The sequence below is a fragment of the Ornithodoros turicata genome, chromosome 6 (genome assembly GCF_037126465.1).
Source record: "Ornithodoros turicata isolate Travis chromosome 6, ASM3712646v1, whole genome shotgun sequence".
Classification (NCBI taxonomy): Eukaryota; Metazoa; Arthropoda; class Arachnida; order Ixodida; family Argasidae; genus Ornithodoros; species Ornithodoros turicata.
In genome coordinates this window covers 33,964,641-33,985,557 of record NC_088206.1, presented here as the reverse complement: position 1 = coordinate 33,985,557, position 20,917 = coordinate 33,964,641, and the positions used below count along the sequence as shown (strand labels likewise).

At 44.9% G+C, this 20,917-nt stretch overlaps 1 protein-coding gene across 1 annotated transcript; it reads right to left on the bottom strand.

Annotated features, from left to right (window-relative positions):
- Positions 1 to 4,176: 4,176 nt before the first annotated feature.
- On the bottom strand, positions 4,177 to 6,736 carry LOC135397442 (uncharacterized). Its single transcript, XM_064629050.1, has 7 exons — positions 6,693 to 6,736; positions 6,572 to 6,636; positions 6,422 to 6,463; positions 6,179 to 6,232; positions 5,849 to 6,044; positions 5,485 to 5,644; positions 4,177 to 4,289 (listed from the first exon to the last, which is right to left on the bottom strand). The coding sequence occupies exons 1-5, from the start codon at positions 6,734 to 6,736 to the stop codon at positions 5,941 to 5,943; spliced, it is 309 nt and encodes a 102-aa protein (XP_064485120.1). The 3' UTR covers positions 4,177 to 4,289; positions 5,485 to 5,644; positions 5,849 to 5,940.
- Between the last annotated feature and the right edge of the window lie 14,181 nt (positions 6,737 to 20,917).

Below are 20,917 nucleotides of genomic sequence, written 5' to 3'. Positions count from 1 at the left end.
CCACCTCGAATCACAAATCAGAGAGGCTTTTGTTCGAGGGCAGTTCTGTGTATCTGTGTTTTTTTATCTCGAAAAGGCGTACGATACCACATGACGTTTCGGGATTCTGCGAGATGTACACGCATGTGGTATCACGATAGCGAGAGCCATCCCACCTGGCGTCCAGTACTCCCTTTACGTAGACGATGCCCAGGTTTCCTACGCAGCATCAAGTCTTTCGACAGCTGATAGACAGGTGCAGCTCACGATCAACTGCCTGTCTAAGTGGGTTGATGAAAACGGCTTCAGGTTTTCCGCGCAAAAGACAGCGTGTGTTGTTTTTACGAGGAGGCGAGGCATATTTGACGAGCCCTCGCTGCTCCTCGGTGGCAACACACTACCAGTTTGTGATAACCAAAAAGATATTTATGGGGGTGCTGTTTCACAAGAAGCACTCTTTTGTGCCACACATAAACTATATAAAACAGAAGTGCCTGAAATCCTCCAACATACTCAAAGTTTTATGCCATCGATCGTGGGGAGCTGACAAAGTCACACTGTTGTGGGTCTACGATTCGGCTGTGCGATCGGTAATTGAATACGGTAGTAATGTGTATGGCTCGGCGAGGCCTTCGGCATTCAAGGTGTTGGACCGCATCCACCACGAAGGCATCTGACTCGCCACCGGTTTCCTTCCGGACGTCCCTTGTGAAGAGTTTGTATGTTGAGGGCAATGAATGGTCACTCGAGAGATGGAGGCAATTTGAACATGTGAAGGCTGCGCTAAAGTACAGATGCCAGGGCGATAACCCAGTTGCACACTGTAGTATGAACCCCGTTCCGGAGCGACTCTTCCTTGCAAAGCCCTCTGTTGTACTCTTGTTTCCGCTTCGTGTGCAGGCGGCGAGTTCCTGTGTGGGGTTCAGTCCCTTTTGCGTTCCCCTGCAGCAGGCAGTCCTCGATGCTGCCCCTTGGCAGAGACACCTAATACAATCCAACTTAAAATGACACAGTTTGACAAACAATCCACTGCACACACTGTCATTCTCCAGGAATTCCTGGAGATTCATCATGATTCGGGGACTACCATGCTATCTACACTGATGGGACCAAAGTAACCAATGGTGTGGTGGCCATTGCCCTTGAAGGTGATTCTATTATGATGACACGCCTGAACACGAACGCCACAGTTTTCACCGCAGATTCTCTTGGCTCTGCAGCACATTTAACAAAATGACCTTCAAACTCAGTTATTTACTCCGATTCGCTAAGCTCTGTGCATTCGCTGCTCTCATGCTCTGACAGCAAGAATAATCTCGTCAAGCGAGTACGGGCACTCCCAGTAAGCAAAAGATGTCCCTGCGACGTCCGCGGGCTATCTCGTCTTGGACAATGGGATATCCCTGGGAGCACCTTGTATATCCCATAGACATCCATGCGACATCCAGGAGACCAGGATATGGGCACTGTTTGGAGGTCGCAGGTATATCCCTGCGATGTCACCACCGGATATTAGGAGATATGTGGGACGTTTATGAACAGTTGTTGCGATTGTTAAAATTTCATATTAATTTACACTTACTTTTATTTTGTACATCAGAATTGATGATGGCACACAGATATGAATGGAAAGTGCATATATTTATTGTCAAACATACATCTTTGCAACTGCACTTTGCACTTTACAAGTGTCGCATATAAATGTGAGGCGCCTTTGTCTATTTCTACATATAGATAAATGGAACTGAATAAATGCTGAGTAACATGACTAGTTTGGCAGGCTCATCTTGGTGTGGCGCTGCAGACTCTGCTTCTGGCTGAAACAAAGTATAATCGCATTTTAGTGTGCATACATGGCACCACATAAAAGCCGCACAAATTGTCTCCTTCTGCATACGGATCTATTAAAACTTTTAATAGATCTGTATTTTTACTATACTATATTTTATACTGTATACTGTAGTTACTGTACTTTTAAGCTAAAAGTTCATGAGCTGGGCGGACACTGTGGGGCGGTGCGTGACTAAAGAGCAGGGCTACCAAGAGCCTGAGACGTAACTAAGGACTGAGGCTAAATTACTGAACAGACAAGTTGGAGGCCTGATATAATACATTCTGAACAAATTTATAGTCAAAGCAAATACATGCAAATGAATGGCATTGCAGCATGCACCTCTAAGGACTACCTGCGCAACATCTGTGGTAAGGTATACCAAAGCTGACACATGTTCCAAAGGTGCAGGAAGTGTAACCTCCCACTACATCAGAATAGTTCATGTGATGAAACTTTCGTGTTAGCGCCACGAAGCAACTGTGGCGATCAGCAGTCATGTGATGAAAACACATATTAAAACTTGAACTGGATGCACAGAATAAAGATGAAAAAATGTCATAACGAACAACGGATCCAGAGCAGTGTGGCAGCAGTGCTCAATCTCACGAATTTATCTGGCAAAGGGTAAGTACACTCATTGCAGACATTGGTCAATGCCTGCATTTGGTAGTGACTAATATGTTTCCATTGTGCTGACGTAACGGTAGACTGTACTTCCTGGCATCTTATGGAGCACTTCATCATAGTTTTGGTATACCAGAACAGACAATTTTAGTCCTGGAAGTGCAGTTCGAAGGAGGTGCATAGGCTTCACTGACATTTATTTCCATGAATCAGCTCATGCTGAGTAGAAGTTGGAATAAATGTCATGCCCTAGTTTCCTTCGAAAGCCTCTATTTTGTCTAATGGATAAAAGTACTGGATGTGAGATAGAACACAATAGGCACATATAACAATATGACAAGGGCTGTGTTCTGGAATAATATTCATCAATTACCTCCGTTACGATTAATTAGCGGATTCCAGTTAAGGATCTGAAAGTTGTGCACTGCCCCGCATAAGGCGTTTGTATGTCCTATGAACCTAGCCGCAACACTGAGTGTATAGCTTTCAGGGGGGAGTTCCTCGCTGGTTGGGAACAGCTGCATTGGAGGCAAAAACCTTCCAATTTCGTAACATCCTGGAGTTAGCATCTCAGTAAAATTACATAAAATTGATTATATATTCCTATGGCAGCGGATGACGACGACAGAAGGCACGAGGAAACCGACAACAGAAGACTTTATAGAGGATGTCACACAGGTATAAATACGCGAAGGAGCAATCAAATTAATGGTGACTCCTGGTCCCATTTGTAAGAAGTTTAGCTCTGTTTATTAGGGAACCACTGGTGGGTAGTTCACACATGCAACCCTGAGTTTCTTTATTATACACTCTTCTATGACCACCTTTTTTTTTGCCGTATGATGGCCTATTATTTGTTGTCTTGAAGAAGAGCTGGCGATACATACAACTTTGTGTGTACAAGTTTACTGGTGCAGCCATGTTGTCCTTGACCGCACAACCATGTTCCCCCGAGATGCTCATTTATATGGCCAGAACTCTGAACCCGACCACATAACAGAGGCAAGTTGTGCATCGGACAGGTTTTGCATTCAATAATATTGTCATGTTTCCTCTGACAAATCATTTGCGTATGCACCTTGCAGGGGGTGCTTGGACAGCTTGTCATTACACAATACATGACATAGTCATGATGTTGAGGAACCAGTGCGAATCCATTGGGAAGCCATCTTCTGAACATCAAGTCCAAGTTGTATTTTCGTGCAATAACAAGCTGTCCAAACTCCCCCGCAGGGTACACATATGCAAAGACGACTTCTCAGAGAAAAGGCGAGAACAAGTTTATTGCTGAAATACTGGTGTAGTGTAGCACTTGCCAATAATGTGGACGGATTTGTCAGTCAAGGTATAGACACTGCATGAAGAAGCATCTCGGAACATGCATATACGTTTAACACCCTGCCTGCATCAGTAATTTGTTTCATAACGCAAAGGTAGTAGGGAAACATACGGCCGAAAGAACGTGGGAAGTCATAAAACATGCTAAATGAAGAAGGCAAAGGCTGTATGTGCCAGCTACCCATCACTCGTTCGCTCAGAAGCGGAGATAAACTTCGTATAAATTCGGTCATGCATCACATTCCTGGTTGGCCTATGTTAGACAGCATAATAATATGACAGATAGTAGACAGCATAATTTATAAATTATAAATATAAGCTATTTTCTATGCCGATTCATGGACATGTTTGAAAAACTTGACCGTTTTGCGGATTTTGCATGTCTTCATATTTACCTGATTTATTGATTTCGATCTTTCGGACCTCTCCCTGGCGTGACGCAGCCACTTTTTCACCTCGTGCTCGACGTCAAATCGTGTTGCCTTTGCAAATTTTTTGTGAGTGTGTATTGTTCCTGAAACAGATGCAAAACGGCTGACAAAGGGTGCAGACAACACCTGTCAGTGTCACATGGGTGTCATCAGCACAACACTGAGTGAGAGGGCAGCATTCGTAAAACAGATTCACCCCCGGTTTATCCAACGGGCTCTGCGCAGCACCCTATTAATGGTGTACCTGAGCCCAGCTCCAGTTTAGCTGCTTTACACAGTGCTCAACACTAGCACGGCTTCTAAACCATGCTTAAGTCACCATTGAGCTGAACAATCCTTCTCGACAGTCTCACAGGCTGCACCATGCTATCAGGGTGCCTATACTGCATATGTTATTTGTTATTGGGTGCTGTTAAGGTGACTTGGAGAAATGTGCTATGACAAAATACAGTCAGGGCTGCTTCCAATATAGCACAGATTTGGCACTCAAAACTGCAAGTTCAAACGAATTTCAAAATCTAAAAAAACTTGTGACCCAAGCATGCAATCAACTACAACCAATGCCTGTGAGGGAGGGCAGTGGAGGAAGCATTGAATTATCTAATTATCGACTTATCCTTTCTTCCTGTATGCCAAACTACAAACCGTATGAAGCCAAGCTGAGCTATTGAGTTATTCTGTGCCTTGTTTTTGCGAGTTGCCCATATACGTAGGCAACATTTCCGTTCTATGAAACACCGCTACACCAAACAAAATGTTGATGTGCAGCCGGGTGAACCAAATGAGTGTGACTGTGTCATAGTTTTGTTTCCTTTGAACAATATGTATTTCTACTGCTACTCGTTTTGTAATACAAAGTCACATTGTTCCCCCATTCTAATGTCCACAACAAAGGAAAATTCAATGGTAGTTGTGATTGCTTGGCTACGTTGTTGACTTAACATTACTAAATAACAGTGCCGCACACGACATAACATATTCTAACCACATGAACTCAGAAAGCGAACACTAGCATGCGGCCCTCAAAGTCCACAGCAAAAATTTCCCGAATTTCCCTATTTGAACCTAGCTTGGTGGAGTGGTGAAAATAAGAGGGAATCAGGTTTGGTGCACCACACAGTTGAGGGTTTCTCTTCGCTGTACTTGCTTTAAGGGGAGCCCAATTGCTGAACCACACTTGCGGGTGTGGCGCCCTCAGCTGTGATTGGTGGCAACCACTGAACATTATGTGTCTTGTACAGGGGACAGGATGACAGGACATGCAAAAGTAGTACTTACGCAGGATGACTTTTGCTAGGCTCAGGTCTTTAAAGGGGTATTTCGCCTTTCTCCCCTCCCAACTATATTGGGATCCAAGCTCGTTGCTCATGATGTAAGCCAGAATTCTTCTGGTGGCTACCTTTGCTGAACTGCCGCCGAGGATAGATAGCTCCAATGTCTGTAAGAAGCAGTGTGTCATTCTTGTAGTGGAAACTTTGTACAGAATACTTTTCCAAAAATCAGTATTGAATGGTGAACGCATTGATGAAACGAAGATAATGTAGAAACGTTGAACATGTATCCAACCAGTTACTGAAGTTTATGCAGGAGAGTCATCTGAAATCACCCGTATCTAGATTTTGAACATGAGACAGTCACTTACTAGCTGTTTCTCCCGCTCTGGCGTCAGTTGTGCGTCGAATGACTCCAACTCCTCTACAGTGTTCATGGGATTCTCGAGTAGCTTGGGAATTTCTAGGAATGAGCCCTGAGAAGGTACAAGGCCTGAGAGCAGTTCCCCCGTTGTTGAATCGACAGCCTTAGGATGTTGAGATTTTTCAGCACTTGGTGCTGGAACTCTACACACACACACAAAAAAAAGCAGAAGCTAGAATAATTCTGTACAAGAAGCTGAAGAATGAGCCACAGTCATCATTACAAACTATAATGTTCCTTTCATGTATTGATGCTGCACAGAACGGGAAATAGCTACCATAGTCTTGCATTCCCTGGGATGGCGTCCTGGTGCGGTGCCCGAATGTGACACCTGCAAAGCCACCATTCATGTATCAGTGCGACAGCACAATGCGGCCTTGAACAAAGCATGTTCTTGGAGGAGCAGAAAAAAGATAGCAGAAGGTTCTGTCGCAGAGATATGCTACACTTTATTAAAATTGAGGTATATCTGTACGAGAAATCAGAAACATCAAGTATTTCCATATTCTTCTTCACATACCTCTCTTTGAACCAATGGCTTCTGCGTTACGTCCGGGCAGTACTGTTTCAAAGGGAGTCGGATGTAATTTGCTATGCACGCGTAAGTGTTACGTAACTATCTTGTCAGTGTCAATGTTCACTAGAAGGCATGCATAAATTGTTGTCATACCTTCCTCGAGCGTGTCTGCTGCATTCCACGTAAGTCGCACAATGTCTGGGCAAAAAAATGTTGTGCTGTTTAAAGAATTTACAAATATATGATGACACGCAAGTCTCTCATGTGCACACACACCTTCTTCATGGGATAGATCAGTAGAACATGTGCTCTGCCCATCAGTACTCAGGACTTGTTGGGCTGCAAAGCAAGTCACTTTTAGAAATGTCAGAAATCCGTAGTTGGCAAGGCTAACAGTCAGATATCGTATGCACAACTCTGTTTTCTCGGGGTTTTCTTGTTTGATGGTAGTAATCCGGATAAATAATTATTTCAAAATTCAGATTAAATTAACACGCTACAACAACACGATAGCTGAAACAACGAGACTATTTTGCCAGGTTGAAAACAGAAGTAGTCAGGCGATGATAAATACTTTCTGTCACACGCTCAGAAAACAGATTACTTGCGATATTTTGACGCTGCGGTATTTTGCGCTATATTTTTGCTGCATCATCATTGGACAGATTGAGCAAAAAGCTTATCCCTGACCTGCTTTTTAAAGTTATTATTAAAGGTACTGTTCATATTTATACTGTTCAATATGCAAATGCATGTATTGTCTTCAGCATGTCATCCCTCAAGGAACATTCATATCTTGTGTCTATGCTGGCGTGCAAAGGCGAAGTAAGGGATGTGAACTTTGCATAGGTTTTGTGGCTGAACCAGTGGAGTGCAGCTGTAGCTTCCACAGTTTCGCCACGAAAACCACCGCTCCCCCTTGACCACGTGATCATCCGTAACGAATCACGACAAAATAGCCGGAAAACGGCGCCAAAGAGCGCGCGCTGGCTGATCGAACTGCGCATGTGCGCTGCGTGCCCTCTCCACACCCTCTCACTCATCTTCTCCCCCCCCCCTGCCCCTGTTCCGAGCGCTTCGCCAGGTCATCTGCTAATATTATCGGGAAGCAGAAAATGAAAATCCAGAAGACGAAGGAATTCAAATGTACAAATTTATTGACACGGTAAACATATACACAAGAAGCAACATTTGAATGCAAGTAAATCTACACGATTATTACAGAATACTGCAGAATAAACAGAGAATAAATAGCGCCGAGCAACAGAAAACGTGACTATCATATTATACAATCCTTAAGGGAACCTATTCGGTTTGGAGAAAGTAGATATTATTATACATATCTATAGCACGTGATGAGTCGCAGAAGCCATCCGCTTCATCCCAGCACAACTGTCGAATTTTCTGATGACAGGGGCCACATGCTCGCGGATCGCAGGGCCACGAACAGCTGTCGGTGTCTGAATGAAAAAACAAAAAACAAGGGAACCTGTTAATAATATGGTAAACCGGAGCACAGGCAACGTTAATTGGCTGAATACGCTCTGTAAGACATGCCAGCGTTACGCGTCTAATGTCGACTAATGCCAAAATTGGAGGAGCCCTGCGTACGCGATGCACGCTGTTTTCCTTTTCATGCACACCAGTGTATTAAACATCAGACACATTCAAACAGCGGAACAAAACGCAAGAAGCAACGCCACGCAGAATCATCAACCAGATCATGACTGATAACCGGCAGAAAGTGATGTAATACGGGGCAAGGTACACACAGTTAGGCGACAGTATTAAACGTCTGATCACTGACATGCATCATACGTTTGTCTGCTTACCTTTCATTCAGGCGTTCATCCATGGCTCGAAGATCTTCGAAATCCACGAAACGAAATCGCCGCCTGCTCACATACGCAGACGCGAGCTACACAACGGTCAGACGGGTCGGCGCCTCGGAGAAACGAACGCGGGCGAATCCACCGGTTAAATGAGCCTCAGCCAATCATGATCGAGAAGGGTCACGTGGGAGGCCGCAGCCAATGGAAAGTAAATAGCCGGAATTTGGCGGGAAATGCCAGCAGCGACACTATTTTCGCGGCGGCGAAACCGGCTTACTGTGCCTCCTCTGGCTGAACTACGAGACAGATCGCATTGCGGAAACTTTCATTGGAAAGTTGACGTCAAGACCTCTTAACTCTGGGAACTGAAATATCGCTCTAGCGTTGTAATTTTTTTTTACGGACCCCTGAAGGTGGGAACCCCTCTGTTTTCTATGTGAACTTTGCATAGGTTTTGTGACTGAACTACGAGACAGATCGGAATGCGGAAACTTTCATCGGAAAGGTGACGTCAAGACATCTTAATTCTGGGAACTGAAATATTGCTCTAGCGTTGTAATTTTTTTTAAAAAAGAAAAAGAAACGAATTTTGTCGCTACAGCTTCAAAAAATCCAAATAAATAAACGAAAGCAAATAAAAACAATCCGCTTCTGAGGTTAACCGGGGACATGTTTCAGGATTCAAATGACGCATTTTTTGTGTGTTTTTAGCATTCTGTTTTTCCGAAAAAGAATTAAAAGTGAGTACAGGCATGCATCCAAGGCGTTTACCACTGATTCCGGAAGGTGGCGCCGTCCGCTCGCAGCGCCCGAACGTAGTCCGCTCGTAAACATCCGCGTATTGCGCAGCAGCTGATCGGCGTCCGTGGTTTCGGCGGTTCGTCCTGAAGTGACCAATTCGTGGCTAAGTTACGCGTTTTTTTCACTTTCTTGTCCTGTTCATTTGCTCTCTGTCCTTGTGTGTTTTCCGCGTGTTCATAGTATTTACCCATTTTGGCTCGAAGTCACGTCTACGGACAACGGAAACGTAAGAAGAAGGACTTTGCGAATTTACGTTGTAGAGGCGGGCATGTGACGGAGCCTGCGGATTTGAGAGATTTTGGTAATGCTGGATGCTCCAGCCGTGCTGTTCCCAGTGATCGTTGCACTTCGACGACTCCACATCGCGCAGACACCCTTGTAGGCTCAACCTTTGGTGGTAGTGTTGTTCCTCAAACAGTGATGCCGGTCGGATTGCTTGTTTCGCTTCGAGCACAAGCGAAATTCGTTCTTCAAATTCGTCATTTGCTGATTCAGCTGAGGTAGATAATGTAGTCCCCTGCAGTTAAGGTTGTGACGAGCTAGCCGGTTCCAGAGCAAGTCCCGTTCCAATCACTGCCGCTGTTACACCCAGTCAATCTCCATCTTTCGATACTGGCAATGTTCACCAGACACAGAGTCAGCGCACAAGCAGTGTGAATGGTCGGCGTATAGTGGAGATTGATCACTTCTTCTCGTCTTTGCAAAGTTTGTCGGTACATAGTCCGTTTGGTTGCGGCCTGGCTGACACGGAAATTGTATCAGATCATCGGCGAGGTCTGTGTAGCTCTTTCAGTTTGAAGTGCAGGATGTGTCTGAGGAAAGATGTAGTCACAACGGAGCCACCACTTGATCAACTTGTTCAACAACGCATGGACGTCAATTCCTCAGCAGTGAACGGTATCGTGTCTATAGGTTCTGGTTTCTCAGGCCTTCTCGAGCTCCTAGGTGCTCTGGACATACCCGGCATGGCTAGTAGCACGTACAGTAAGTATCAGGATATTGTTGCTAAAGGAGTCGACGAAACAGCTTGGGAAGAAATAAGAAAAGCAGGCATTGAGGAAGCTCGGTTAGCTAGGGAGGCTGGGGACGTCGATGCTGACGGTTTTCCTATAATTACGGTCGTTGCCGATGGTGCTTGGTGCAAATGTTCATACAAGAACAAGTACGGCGCTCTTTCTGGCTTGGTAAGTAAATATTTTTATCTACACTTAATATAGGTGCCCGAAAAAGTAGGATTTATGTTGCACACCGCTTGGCAGACGGGACATACCGGATGTCTGTGCCCACCATTTGTGGAAAGAACACTATGAGCATTTATTTGGAGGACAAAGTTGACCGCTCTGGTGCTATTAGTGGCACAGCTGTCTTGTGGTAAACACACTTACTAGAGTGGTATACATCCTGTGGCATGAGTTTGTACGATACGCATACAGATGCATAATTCCTGGAAACATTGTCATTGGGGGTAGAGTTTTGTGGTATCCAATCCTGACATTTTTTCTTTTTTGCAGGCTGTAATTGTTGAGTACCGCACAAAGAAAGTACTGTTCCTAGGCGTCCGGAACAAATTTTGTACACTGTGCGCAAGTTGCAAGGCAGGGTCGAGCCCAAAAAAGCATCTGTGCTTCAAGAACTGGGACAGCAGCTCTACCAGTATGGAGAAGGATATCGTCGTTGAAGGCTTCAGGCGCAGCATTGAGTTGCACGGGGTAAAGTACTTGCAGTTGATCGCTGACGGTGATTCGAGCACATACAAGTCAATTCTTGAAGCTGCACCGTACCAGCATCAGGTAGTTCAGAAGGTAGAATGTCGCAACGACCTTCTTCGAAACTATGTAAGTCGTCTTCGAGATGTTGCTTTGGCAAAGAGAACAACCTCCATTCCCCCATCGCTGAAGAAGCCACTTCTGGATAATGCTGTTCGACTAAGAGTTGGAGTTGCTAGGGCTATTTACTATCGCAAAGAGCAAGCCGAGTTCAGCAAACAAGATCAGATTCGGAACCTGGTGGCTGATATCCGTAATGGGCCACTCCATGTGTTCGGTGACCACGCAAAATGTGCGGGTTACTTTTGCAGTGGTTCAAAAGAAGGGGAAGTCAATCACGTCCCAGAGCTCAGAAAATGCGGACTTTTCAATAAAATCCTTGTAGCGATGAGTCGTTTGGCAAACAATGGTAGCAGCTTGATCCTTGACGTTAACAATAATGCTGCAGAACATTGCAATTCTCTCGTTGCAAAGTTTTCTGGCGGTAAAAGAAACTTTTCCCAGAGGGGATCATTCGGAATGCGGGCTTCAGGAGCTGTCGTGTCTTTCAACTCTAAGCAGTACCATCGTGCTGTACATAAGGCAGTGTACAACACCAGCCCTGGGAAGTATGCAAAAATTATGCTGAAGCGTAAAGCAGCTGTTCGTGCTGCTTGCATAAGGCATCGGAGTTCTGGGGCTGCTCGCTGTAAGCGTTCACTTGAAGGTGCGCCTTGCAAGCGTGCTTCCAGCGACAACCACTATGGTTCCATAGTGGATGCTCCATACATGAACCACGATGACTATGTTGAAGCTGCTGCGGCGTACAAGGATTCCCTTGTGCTCTCCCAACCAGATGCAGAGCAGCTCGAGGCTGATACTCGAGGTCAAGAAGGGAGAACTTTGTGGATGCAGGAGAGGCGAAAGCGACTCACCGCTTCTAATTTTGGCAAGGTATGCAAGATGCGAGATGCAACGAGCAGTGCAAGTACTGTTCGTTCCTTGCTCTATGGTCATTTTGACACTGAGGCTCTCCGATATGGTCGCGACACTGAGCCCATTGCAATTGCTAAGCTGCAGGATGAGTTAGGGGTGACTGTTTCACCATGCGGCCTTGTTGTTGATCAGGAGTTTGCATACCTTGCTGCAACACCTGATGGGCTTGTCGGTGACGACACTGTCGTGGAAGTGAAGTGCCCTTATTCGGCGCGGTCCCTTACCCCTGTGGAGGGAGTGCGGGCAAAAAAAATCTCCTTTTGCACTATTGATAACTCTGGTAATATTTCGTTGAAGGAAAACCATGACTACCACTATCAGGTGCAGGGACAGCTCCACATCACTCGACGTCAGTTTTGTCTTTTTGTGGTATATTCTGGTGAGGAAATTTTTGTCCAGAAGATCGAGAGAAATGATGGCTTCTGGAGCAAAATGATTGGCCACCTTCAACTGTTCTACTCGCATAGCCTTCTACCGGAGTTGGTTGACCCTCGTCAGTCCCGTGGGCTGCAGCTCAGAGATAACAAGAAGAGTGACCATCAGGTTGCCTCGCTTTGTGATGCCGCCAAAACAACTTCCAATCAGGGCGATTCATCCAGAAAGAGACGGAAGACTGGTAAAGGTAACTCACCTGCCGCTGTTCTGTAATTATGGCTAGACTGTGGATTTACGTGTCATTTAGTTTGTGCGGCTCCACCTTTGCCAAGTGTTTTAATGCATATTCATCCATTTTGCTTCATAATTTACTGAATGTTTTTTCATATACATGTCTTCGACTTTGGCTCAGGCTGCATATCTTCACGTTTGTGTTTCATATTTAAGTTACCTTTTTTCCATTTTTACTGTGCATATCTGTGCATATTTTTCAATTTTCCTAAATATTTATATTAATATATTTCTATGTATAAATCCACAGACTAGGCGTGCGATGCTTGTCATATTTTAAACATGGCGTAAGAGTGTGAAATCTGAATCCAGCCATCAGCACGTGAGGATCTAAGTATGAGAATGGTGCACAATCTCCCAACCGTAGAACCGTCTTCCCCGACATTGTTGAAACACGTCCACAGGTTGATGCTATATGTGTGAGGCCATCATGGTATTCTGCCTTGGCTTGACTGTATGAAGATATAGCAAAGCTGTTCCCAAACCGTCGTTCTTCCCAGGCATGGTTGAAACACGTCCACACGTTGATGCTATATGTGTGAGGCCATCATGGTATTCTGCCTTGGCTTGAGTGTATGAAGATATAGCAAAGCTGTCCCCAAACCGTCGTTCTTCCCAGGCATGGTTGAAACACGTCCACACGTTGATGCTATATGTGTGAGGCCATCATGGTATTGTGCCTTGGCTTGAGTGTATGAAGATATAGCAAAGCTGTCCCTAAATCGTCGTTCTTCCCAGGCATGGTTGAAACACGTCCACACGTTGATGCTATATGTGTGAGGCCATCATGGTATTCTGCCTTGGCTTTAGTGTATGAAGATATAGCAAAGCTGTCCCCAAACCGTCGTTCTTCCCAGGTATGGTTGAAACACGTCCACACGTTGATGCTATATGTGTGAGGCCATCATGGTATTCTGCCTTGGCTTGAGTGTATGAAGATATAGCAAAGCTGTCCCTAAACCGTCGTTCTTCCCAGGCATGGTTGAAACACGTCCACACGTTGATGCTATATGTGTGAGGCCATCATGGTATTCTGCCTTGGCTTGAGTGTATGAAGATATAGCAAAGCTGTCCCCAAACCGTCGTTCTTCCCAGGCATGGTTGAAACACGTCCACACGTTGATGCTATATGTGTGAGGCCATCATGGTATTATGCCTTTGCTTGAGTGTATGAAGATATAGCAAAGCTGTCCCTAAATCGTCGTTCTTCCCAGGCATGGTTGAAACACGTCCACACGTTGATGCTATATGTGTGAGGCCATCATGGTATTCTGCCTTGGCTTGACTGTATGAAGATATAGCAAAGCTGTTCCCAAACCGTCGTTCTTCCCAGGTATGGTTGAAACACGTCCACACGTTGATGCTATATGTGAGGCCATCATGGTATTCTGCCTTGGCTTGAGTGTATGAAGATATAGCAAAGCTGTCCCCAAACCGTCGTTCTTCCCAGGTATGGTTGAAACACGTCCACACGTTGATGCTATATGTGTGAGGCCATCATGGTATTCTGCCTTGGCTTGAGTGTATGAAGATATAGCAAAGCTGTCCCTAAACCGTCGTTCTTCCCAGGCATGGTTGAAACACGTCCACACGTTGATGCTATATGTGTGAGGCCATCATGGTATTCTGCCTTGGCTTGACTGTATGAAGATATAGCAAAGCTGTTCCCAAACCGTCGTTCTTCCCAGGCATGGTTGAAACACGTCCACACGTTGATGCTATATGTGTGAGGCCATCATGGTATTCTGCCTTGGCTTGAGTGTATGAAGATATAGCAAAGCTGTCCCCAAACCGTCGTTCTTCCCAGGCATGGTTGAAACACGTCCACACGTTGATGCTATATGTGTGAGGCCATCATGGTATTGTGCCTTGGCTTGAGTGTATGAAGATATAGCAAAGCTGTCCCTAAATCGTCGTTCTTCCCAGGCATGGTTGAAACACGTCCACACGTTGATGCTATATGTGTGAGGCCATCATGGTATTCTGCCTTGGCTTTAGTGTATGAAGATATAGCAAAGCTGTCCCCAAACCGTCGTTCTTCCCAGGTATGGTTGAAACACGTCCACACGTTGATGCTATATGTGTGAGGCCATCATGGTATTCTGCCTTGGCTTGAGTGTATGAAGATATAGCAAAGCTGTCCCTAAACCGTCGTTCTTCCCAGGCATGGTTGAAACACGTCCACACGTTGATGCTATATGTGTGAGGCCATCATGGTATTCTGCCTTGGCTTGAGTGTATGAAGATATAGCAAAGCTGTCCCCAAACCGTCGTTCTTCCCAGGCATGGTTGAAACACGTCCACACGTTGATGCTATATGTGTGAGGCCATCATGGTATTCTGCCTTGGCTTGAGTGTATGAAGATATAGCAAAGCTGTCCCTAAATCGTCGTTCTTCCCAGGCATGGTTGAAACACGTCCACACGTTGATGCTATATGTGTGAGGCCACCATGGTATTCTGCCTTGGCTTGAGTGTATGAAGATATAGCAAAGCTGTCCCCAAACCGTCGTTCTTCCCAGGTATGGTTGAAACACGTCCACACGTTGATGCTATATGTGTGAGGCCATCATGGTATTCTGCCTTGGCTTGAGTGTATGAAGATATAGCAAAGCTGTCCCCAAACCGTCGTTCTTCCCAGGCATGGTTGAAACACGTCCACACGTTGATGCTATATGTGTGAGGCCATCATGGTATTCTGCCTTGGCTTGAGTGTATGAAGATATAGCAAAGCTGTCCCTAAATCGTCGTTCTTCCCAGGCATGGTTGAAACACGTCCACACGTTGATGCTATATGTGTGAGGCCACCATGGTATTCTGCCTTGGCTTGAGTGTATGAAGATATAGCAAAGCTGTCCCCAAACCGTCGTTCTTCCCAGGTATGGTTGAAACACGTCCACACGTTGATGCTATATGTGTGAGGCCATCATGGTATTCTGCCTTGGCTTGAGTGTATGAAGATATAGCAAAGCTGTCCCTAAACCGTCGTTCTTCCCAGGCATGGTTGAAACACGTCCACACGTTGATGCTATATGTGTGAGGCCATCATGGTATTCTGCCTTGGCGTGAGTGTATGAAGATATAGCAAAGCTGTCCCCAAACCGTCGTTCTTCCCAGGCATGGTTGAAACACGTCCACACGTTGATGCTATATGTGAGGCCATCATGGTATTCTGCCTTGGCTTGAGTGTATGAAGATATAGCAAAGCTGTCCCTAAATCGTCGTTCTTCCCAGGCATGGTTGAAACACGTCCACACGTTGATGCTATATGTGTGAGGCCACCATGGTATTCTGCCTTGGCTTGAGTGTATGAAGATATAGCAAAGCTGTCCCTAAATCGTCGTTCTTCCCAGGCATGGTTGAAACACGTCCACACGTTGATGCTATATGTGTGAGGCCATCATGGTATTATGCCTTTGCTTGAGTGTATGAAAATTGTGGAAAGAAACATGAATGGTATTTCTAGCACTTTTGAAGCTCCACCAGCCTGTTCAGATGTCGACATCCTGAGTATGAATCCATTTTGATATTTTGACAAGGTCGGTAAGTATCATAATTGTGCAGAGCTGTCTCCCAACTGTCGCCAGTTCCCCGCATTGTTGAGCACGAGCAACATCCCAACATGTCGCTCTGCGTTACGTCCTCTTGCCATCTTGCCTTTACTTGGGTGTCATTTCAACATATGAAAATTGCCTTTTCAGATTCAGGTATCCAGTACTACTGCAAATATGATGGCCAGACGCCCAAAGGTCAAACTTCCTAAGTGTTACTGTCTTTACCTGTCATTTGAAAATTTCCCACTCTCTCCCTGATTATGAAGCACCTGCCCTTGTCAGTGTTCTACCTGGTTCAGCATTATGTGGCCAATGATGAATGGTGCCCTGTTGGACATTTTTTTTCCACAAACACACACTCTGAGGCTTTAGCTGCCAACTGACAAGCATGGCAAAAGCAACTATCAGTTGCTACTTCATCGCCTTGGGCTGACCTTACACACCCGAAGCCTTTTCTGAATACATTCTGCCGGCGCTGGAATAAAAGATTTATCGCGAGGGTACTACGATGTCAGCTCTGTTGCTGTTTAAGTGATAAAACAGTGCGCTTACTCGGGCAATTGCGCGCGTCCAAACCTCGAGAACGGGTCCGCGAGCGCGCTTCGCGGTTCGGGCGCACTGTTTTATCACTTAAACAGCAACAGAGCTGACATCGTAGTACCCTCGCGATAAATCTTTTATTCCAGCGCCGGCAGAATGTATTCAGAAAAGGCTTCGGGTGTGTAAGGTCAGCCCAAGGCGTGTTGATGGGAGCGCGCTGCTCTGTTGGGTACCCAAGCTTGCAGCCAGCGATGCTGGAATGATTATTTTATTTTATTTTATTTTGAGTCATTATCGGCTCACCTATTTAGTGAAGACCTATGAACACGGTTTGGTTTAAAAATGATGAGAGCTACAGTGTGTAGCGAATGATGTTCACATTTACGCGTCTGTATAATGATCGCTGCGTAGAAGCACGGCACCGTTTTCTTCGTAGCGAACATGCATTCCTTTCTTTCTTTATTGGTTCGCGCCGGCCGAGTGACGATAACCTATTACATCCGGAACGAGGACCGATTGTCTTGCGTAAGCATACATGTCTGTGCCGTCTTTTGACGATGGCAGGATAATTATTGACCTGAGGAATAATATGGATTTATGTGGTTGTGAAAATAGACTTTGTGTTTGTGAGTGTGAAAATGTTAGTGTGTGTGTGTGCCTGTGTGTGTGTGCGCGCGCACGCGCTGGGACCCCACTTGACAAGTAAGTGTTTGCCTTTTCGTGTGGCACGAGTGATACATTTATGTACTATTGCGTGAAATAGTGGTTTAAAAAATAAGGGCAGTCGCGTTTGCATTGCTATCTGTAGGATAGGACGAGCGTTTTTAATGGAATTGCCTCGCGAACCTGGCGAAGTCTTTGTTTTGGGCAGGGTATTTTATGAGTGCCCGACGCCGGTCCTGCTGTTGTTTGTTTGTTTGTTAGTATGTATCTGTCACGTTCGTAGCGCTGTTCAAGCGCTAGCCGCGTAGCGATACGCGGTGATTCTCCGATTATTCCTGAGCGGTACGACTTAAGCCTTTTCCCTGCTCACTTAAGGAAATTTGTGTATCCCTGTCCTGTGACACAAATGCGTGTAATTTTTCACGGTTCTTTTCTTCTGTCACTGCTTTTACTCAGAATGTAGGTGAGGGGGGAAAAAGTCAGCATCCAGGTAGAGCAGGAGAAAGCCGCTCGGCAGAGGAGAGTTCATGAGAATGGAATTTGTTTGTTTTTTGTTATATCTCGTTGAATGTCAGTATTCACTAGAGGTGTGCGAATATTCGAAATTTCGAATATTGTTCGAATATTGTTGATATTCGAACCCTATTCGTATTCGAAAATTTAATAATCGGGAAATTCGAATATTCGAAAAATTCGAATAATGGAGCACAAGCGCCAGCATTCCCGCTAAAATGAACAGAATTCCAGGTATTGGGATTAATTTTGCGAAAATTCCACGTTTGGCACGTCCTTAGCGCGATTTCCAATTGGAATCGGACTTCATGTGCATCCAGCAAAACCGCAAGTTGGCCTCACAGCATGCTTCCGCGCATTGCGTGCAGCCAACTTTAAGGCACAACGTCTGGTAGGCTACCTAGCCGATTTGATTTTTTGTGTGTGCTTTCGTTATTTTTTAAAAGATAATACAGACTCGAAGAAGTGTTTGTTTCTTTGTTAGTATGTGTCTGTCACCTTCGTAGCGTTGTTCAAGCTTTATTTTCTTTGCAAAAATTCAGACTTTATGGTATTAAGCTGTTCGAATAGAAGTGACTTTCCGTGCTCGCTTAAGATAGATTGTGTATCCCTGTCCTGTGCTTTCTTCACGCAGGGCCAATGCAAGTGAGTATTTAGCATTATGCAATAATTATCTGATAGCAGAAATGGGTGTCTTTGTCACAGTTTATTAGCGTGTGCGTCGTTATTTTATTTATTTTTTTCTCTTATAGCTATGCGAGCAAAAGTGCGTGTAATATTTCGCTGCTCTTTTCTTTTTTTCTCTACTTTTTATGCAGAAGAAAGCCTCCTGCGTAAAAGCGGAATAGTGTTCTACCAGTGGAAGTGGGGTTGTTTGTTTGATTTTGTTGGGTGTTCGATATCTTGACGAAGTAAGCAGTGCTTAATTTTGCAGGTTTTTGAGCAGAAATGCTGGTATCTGAGCACGGAGTACAAATTTCTATATTTCTCTGCTCCCTAAGAAAATGTGTACGTCGTTTTCCAAGCAGACCGCGTTTAGTTTAGGCAAAATAGAAAAATGAAGTTGTGTATGCTCTATGATGATACGCCGCAGGCTTAGGCCTTTTCCCCGATCACCAGTGTTTTGTATGCGATGTCGCATGTCTAGACTTGTTCAGTAGTGTTGCAATTTTTACTCTTCGCTAATATCTTGTTGCTGTCGTCTTCGGTTAGACGTTGAGCTTCGTAGCGATGTGCGGTAACGCTACGATTATTCCTGAGCGCTCCGTGTGTTTAATGCGTTGTCCTCTGTGCGTGCATGCGTGTGCTTTTTTTCCTGATTTGTGACGTCATCGTGGCATGTGTGGACTTGTTTAGCAGTGTTGCAATTTTACCCGCTGCTAGTATGTTGTTGGTGTCATGTTGTGCTAGCCGTCGAGTTTCGTTGCGATAAGCGTTGATTCTCCGGTTATTTCTGAGCGGTTCGACTGCTCACTTATGGAAATTTGTGTATCCTTGTCCTGTGCTTTCTTAACGCAAGGGTAATGCGGCTGTGTATGTGGCATTATGCAAGAATTATCTGGTGGCAGAAATGGGTGTCTTTTTCTCAGTGTATTGGCGTGCGCTACGGTTTCTTGCAGTTACAGCTATTGGAGCACAAATGCGTGTAATTTTTTGTGGTTCTTTTCTCCTTTCACGGCTTTTACTCAGAATGTAGATGAGGGGAAACAGTCAGCATCCAGGTAGAGCAGGAGAAAGCCGCTCGGCAGAGGAGAGTTCATGAGAATGGAATTTGTTTGTTTTTTGTTATATGTTGAGTGTCGGTATTCGCTTTCCTCGATATGTTGAGGAAGTCAGCCGTTATAGGTATTTGTGCAGAAATGCTGGTATCTGAGTGTGTGGAGTAGAAATTCCTATAAAGCACCTCTCCTTGTGCATTCCTGAGCTGCTGTGTGTGTGCGCGCGTGCTTCTTTTTCCTGGTTTGCGACGTCATGATGGCATGTTGGGGCTTGTTTAGCAGTGTTGCAATTTTACCCGCCGCTATTATCTTGTTGTTGTTGTTATCTTGTGTTAGCCGCGTAGCGATATCCGGTGACTCTGCTATTATTCCTGAGGTCTTAAGCCTTTTCCCTGCTCACCTAAGGAAATTTGTGTATCCCTGTCCTGTGCTTTCTTTGCGACAATGCGTCTGTGTATGTGGCACTATCAGATACCAGACATGAGTGTCTTTTTCTTGGTTTATTGGCATATGCTTCAGGCTTTTTAAATCAAGCACAAGTGCGCGCAATTTTTCGCTGCTCTCTTCCTCAGATCACCGATTTTACGCAGAAGAAAGTCGCATGGTACAGCTGAGAAGAGGGTTTCTCTGATTGTTTGTTAGATGTTGTTAGGAGCTCGGTATGTTGAGGAAGTCAGCTGTATCCGTAAAGAAATGCTTGCATCTGAGCGCAGGATAGGTATTCCTGAAGCACGGCACCCTCAGTGTAAATTAATTATTTTGGATGTGAGTCTGCTTCACTGCATGACAAGGCTGAAATGGGAACAGAGAAAAAATTGGAGCGCTTCATTAATAGCGATCCAAGTAATAGGGCAATTATAGTTTCCATAGATTATAGTTTTGTAGTAGTTTTTCTAGACTGCAATGTAATAATCATTAATATAGTATAGGAATGCTATCGTGTTCCCGTAAAGGCGTTCTGTCTTGTGCTTTGGCGTGCGCGAATGGAACTTTGCCCCCGGCTTTCGCGCCTTTTTTGCTCGCAGGTGTAGCCTCAGACAACGAATGTATGAGCATAGAAAGGGTCATGTATTACATAAGCCTGGAGGTGATGTTGAGTGGTCTCACTTATTATTTTAAAAGAGCAGTGGCAGTTTACTGTAATTCTAATGACCATGATGAGCCTTTGGGGTGAAAATCGTTAATATGCGGGGTGCCTTTTTTGTTGATTTTTAATGAGAGAATCAATGTCATTAAGAGTAGGACAAAGGAAATAATCTTGCGATTCAATGAATGATAGGAGTCTTTGCCGGTGTCTTCTTCTTCAGACAGGATGTGATGACGTCATGCAGTCTGTAGCAATGCATTGACCGTTACTGGAAAAAAGTGTGGCAATAGAAAAATGGTGTGTATTGTCCTGGGTAGATTTATGATGAGCACTGTTTTTGAATAAAAAGAAATAGTTTGATGCTGGTTTCCTTCTTTGTTTCTTT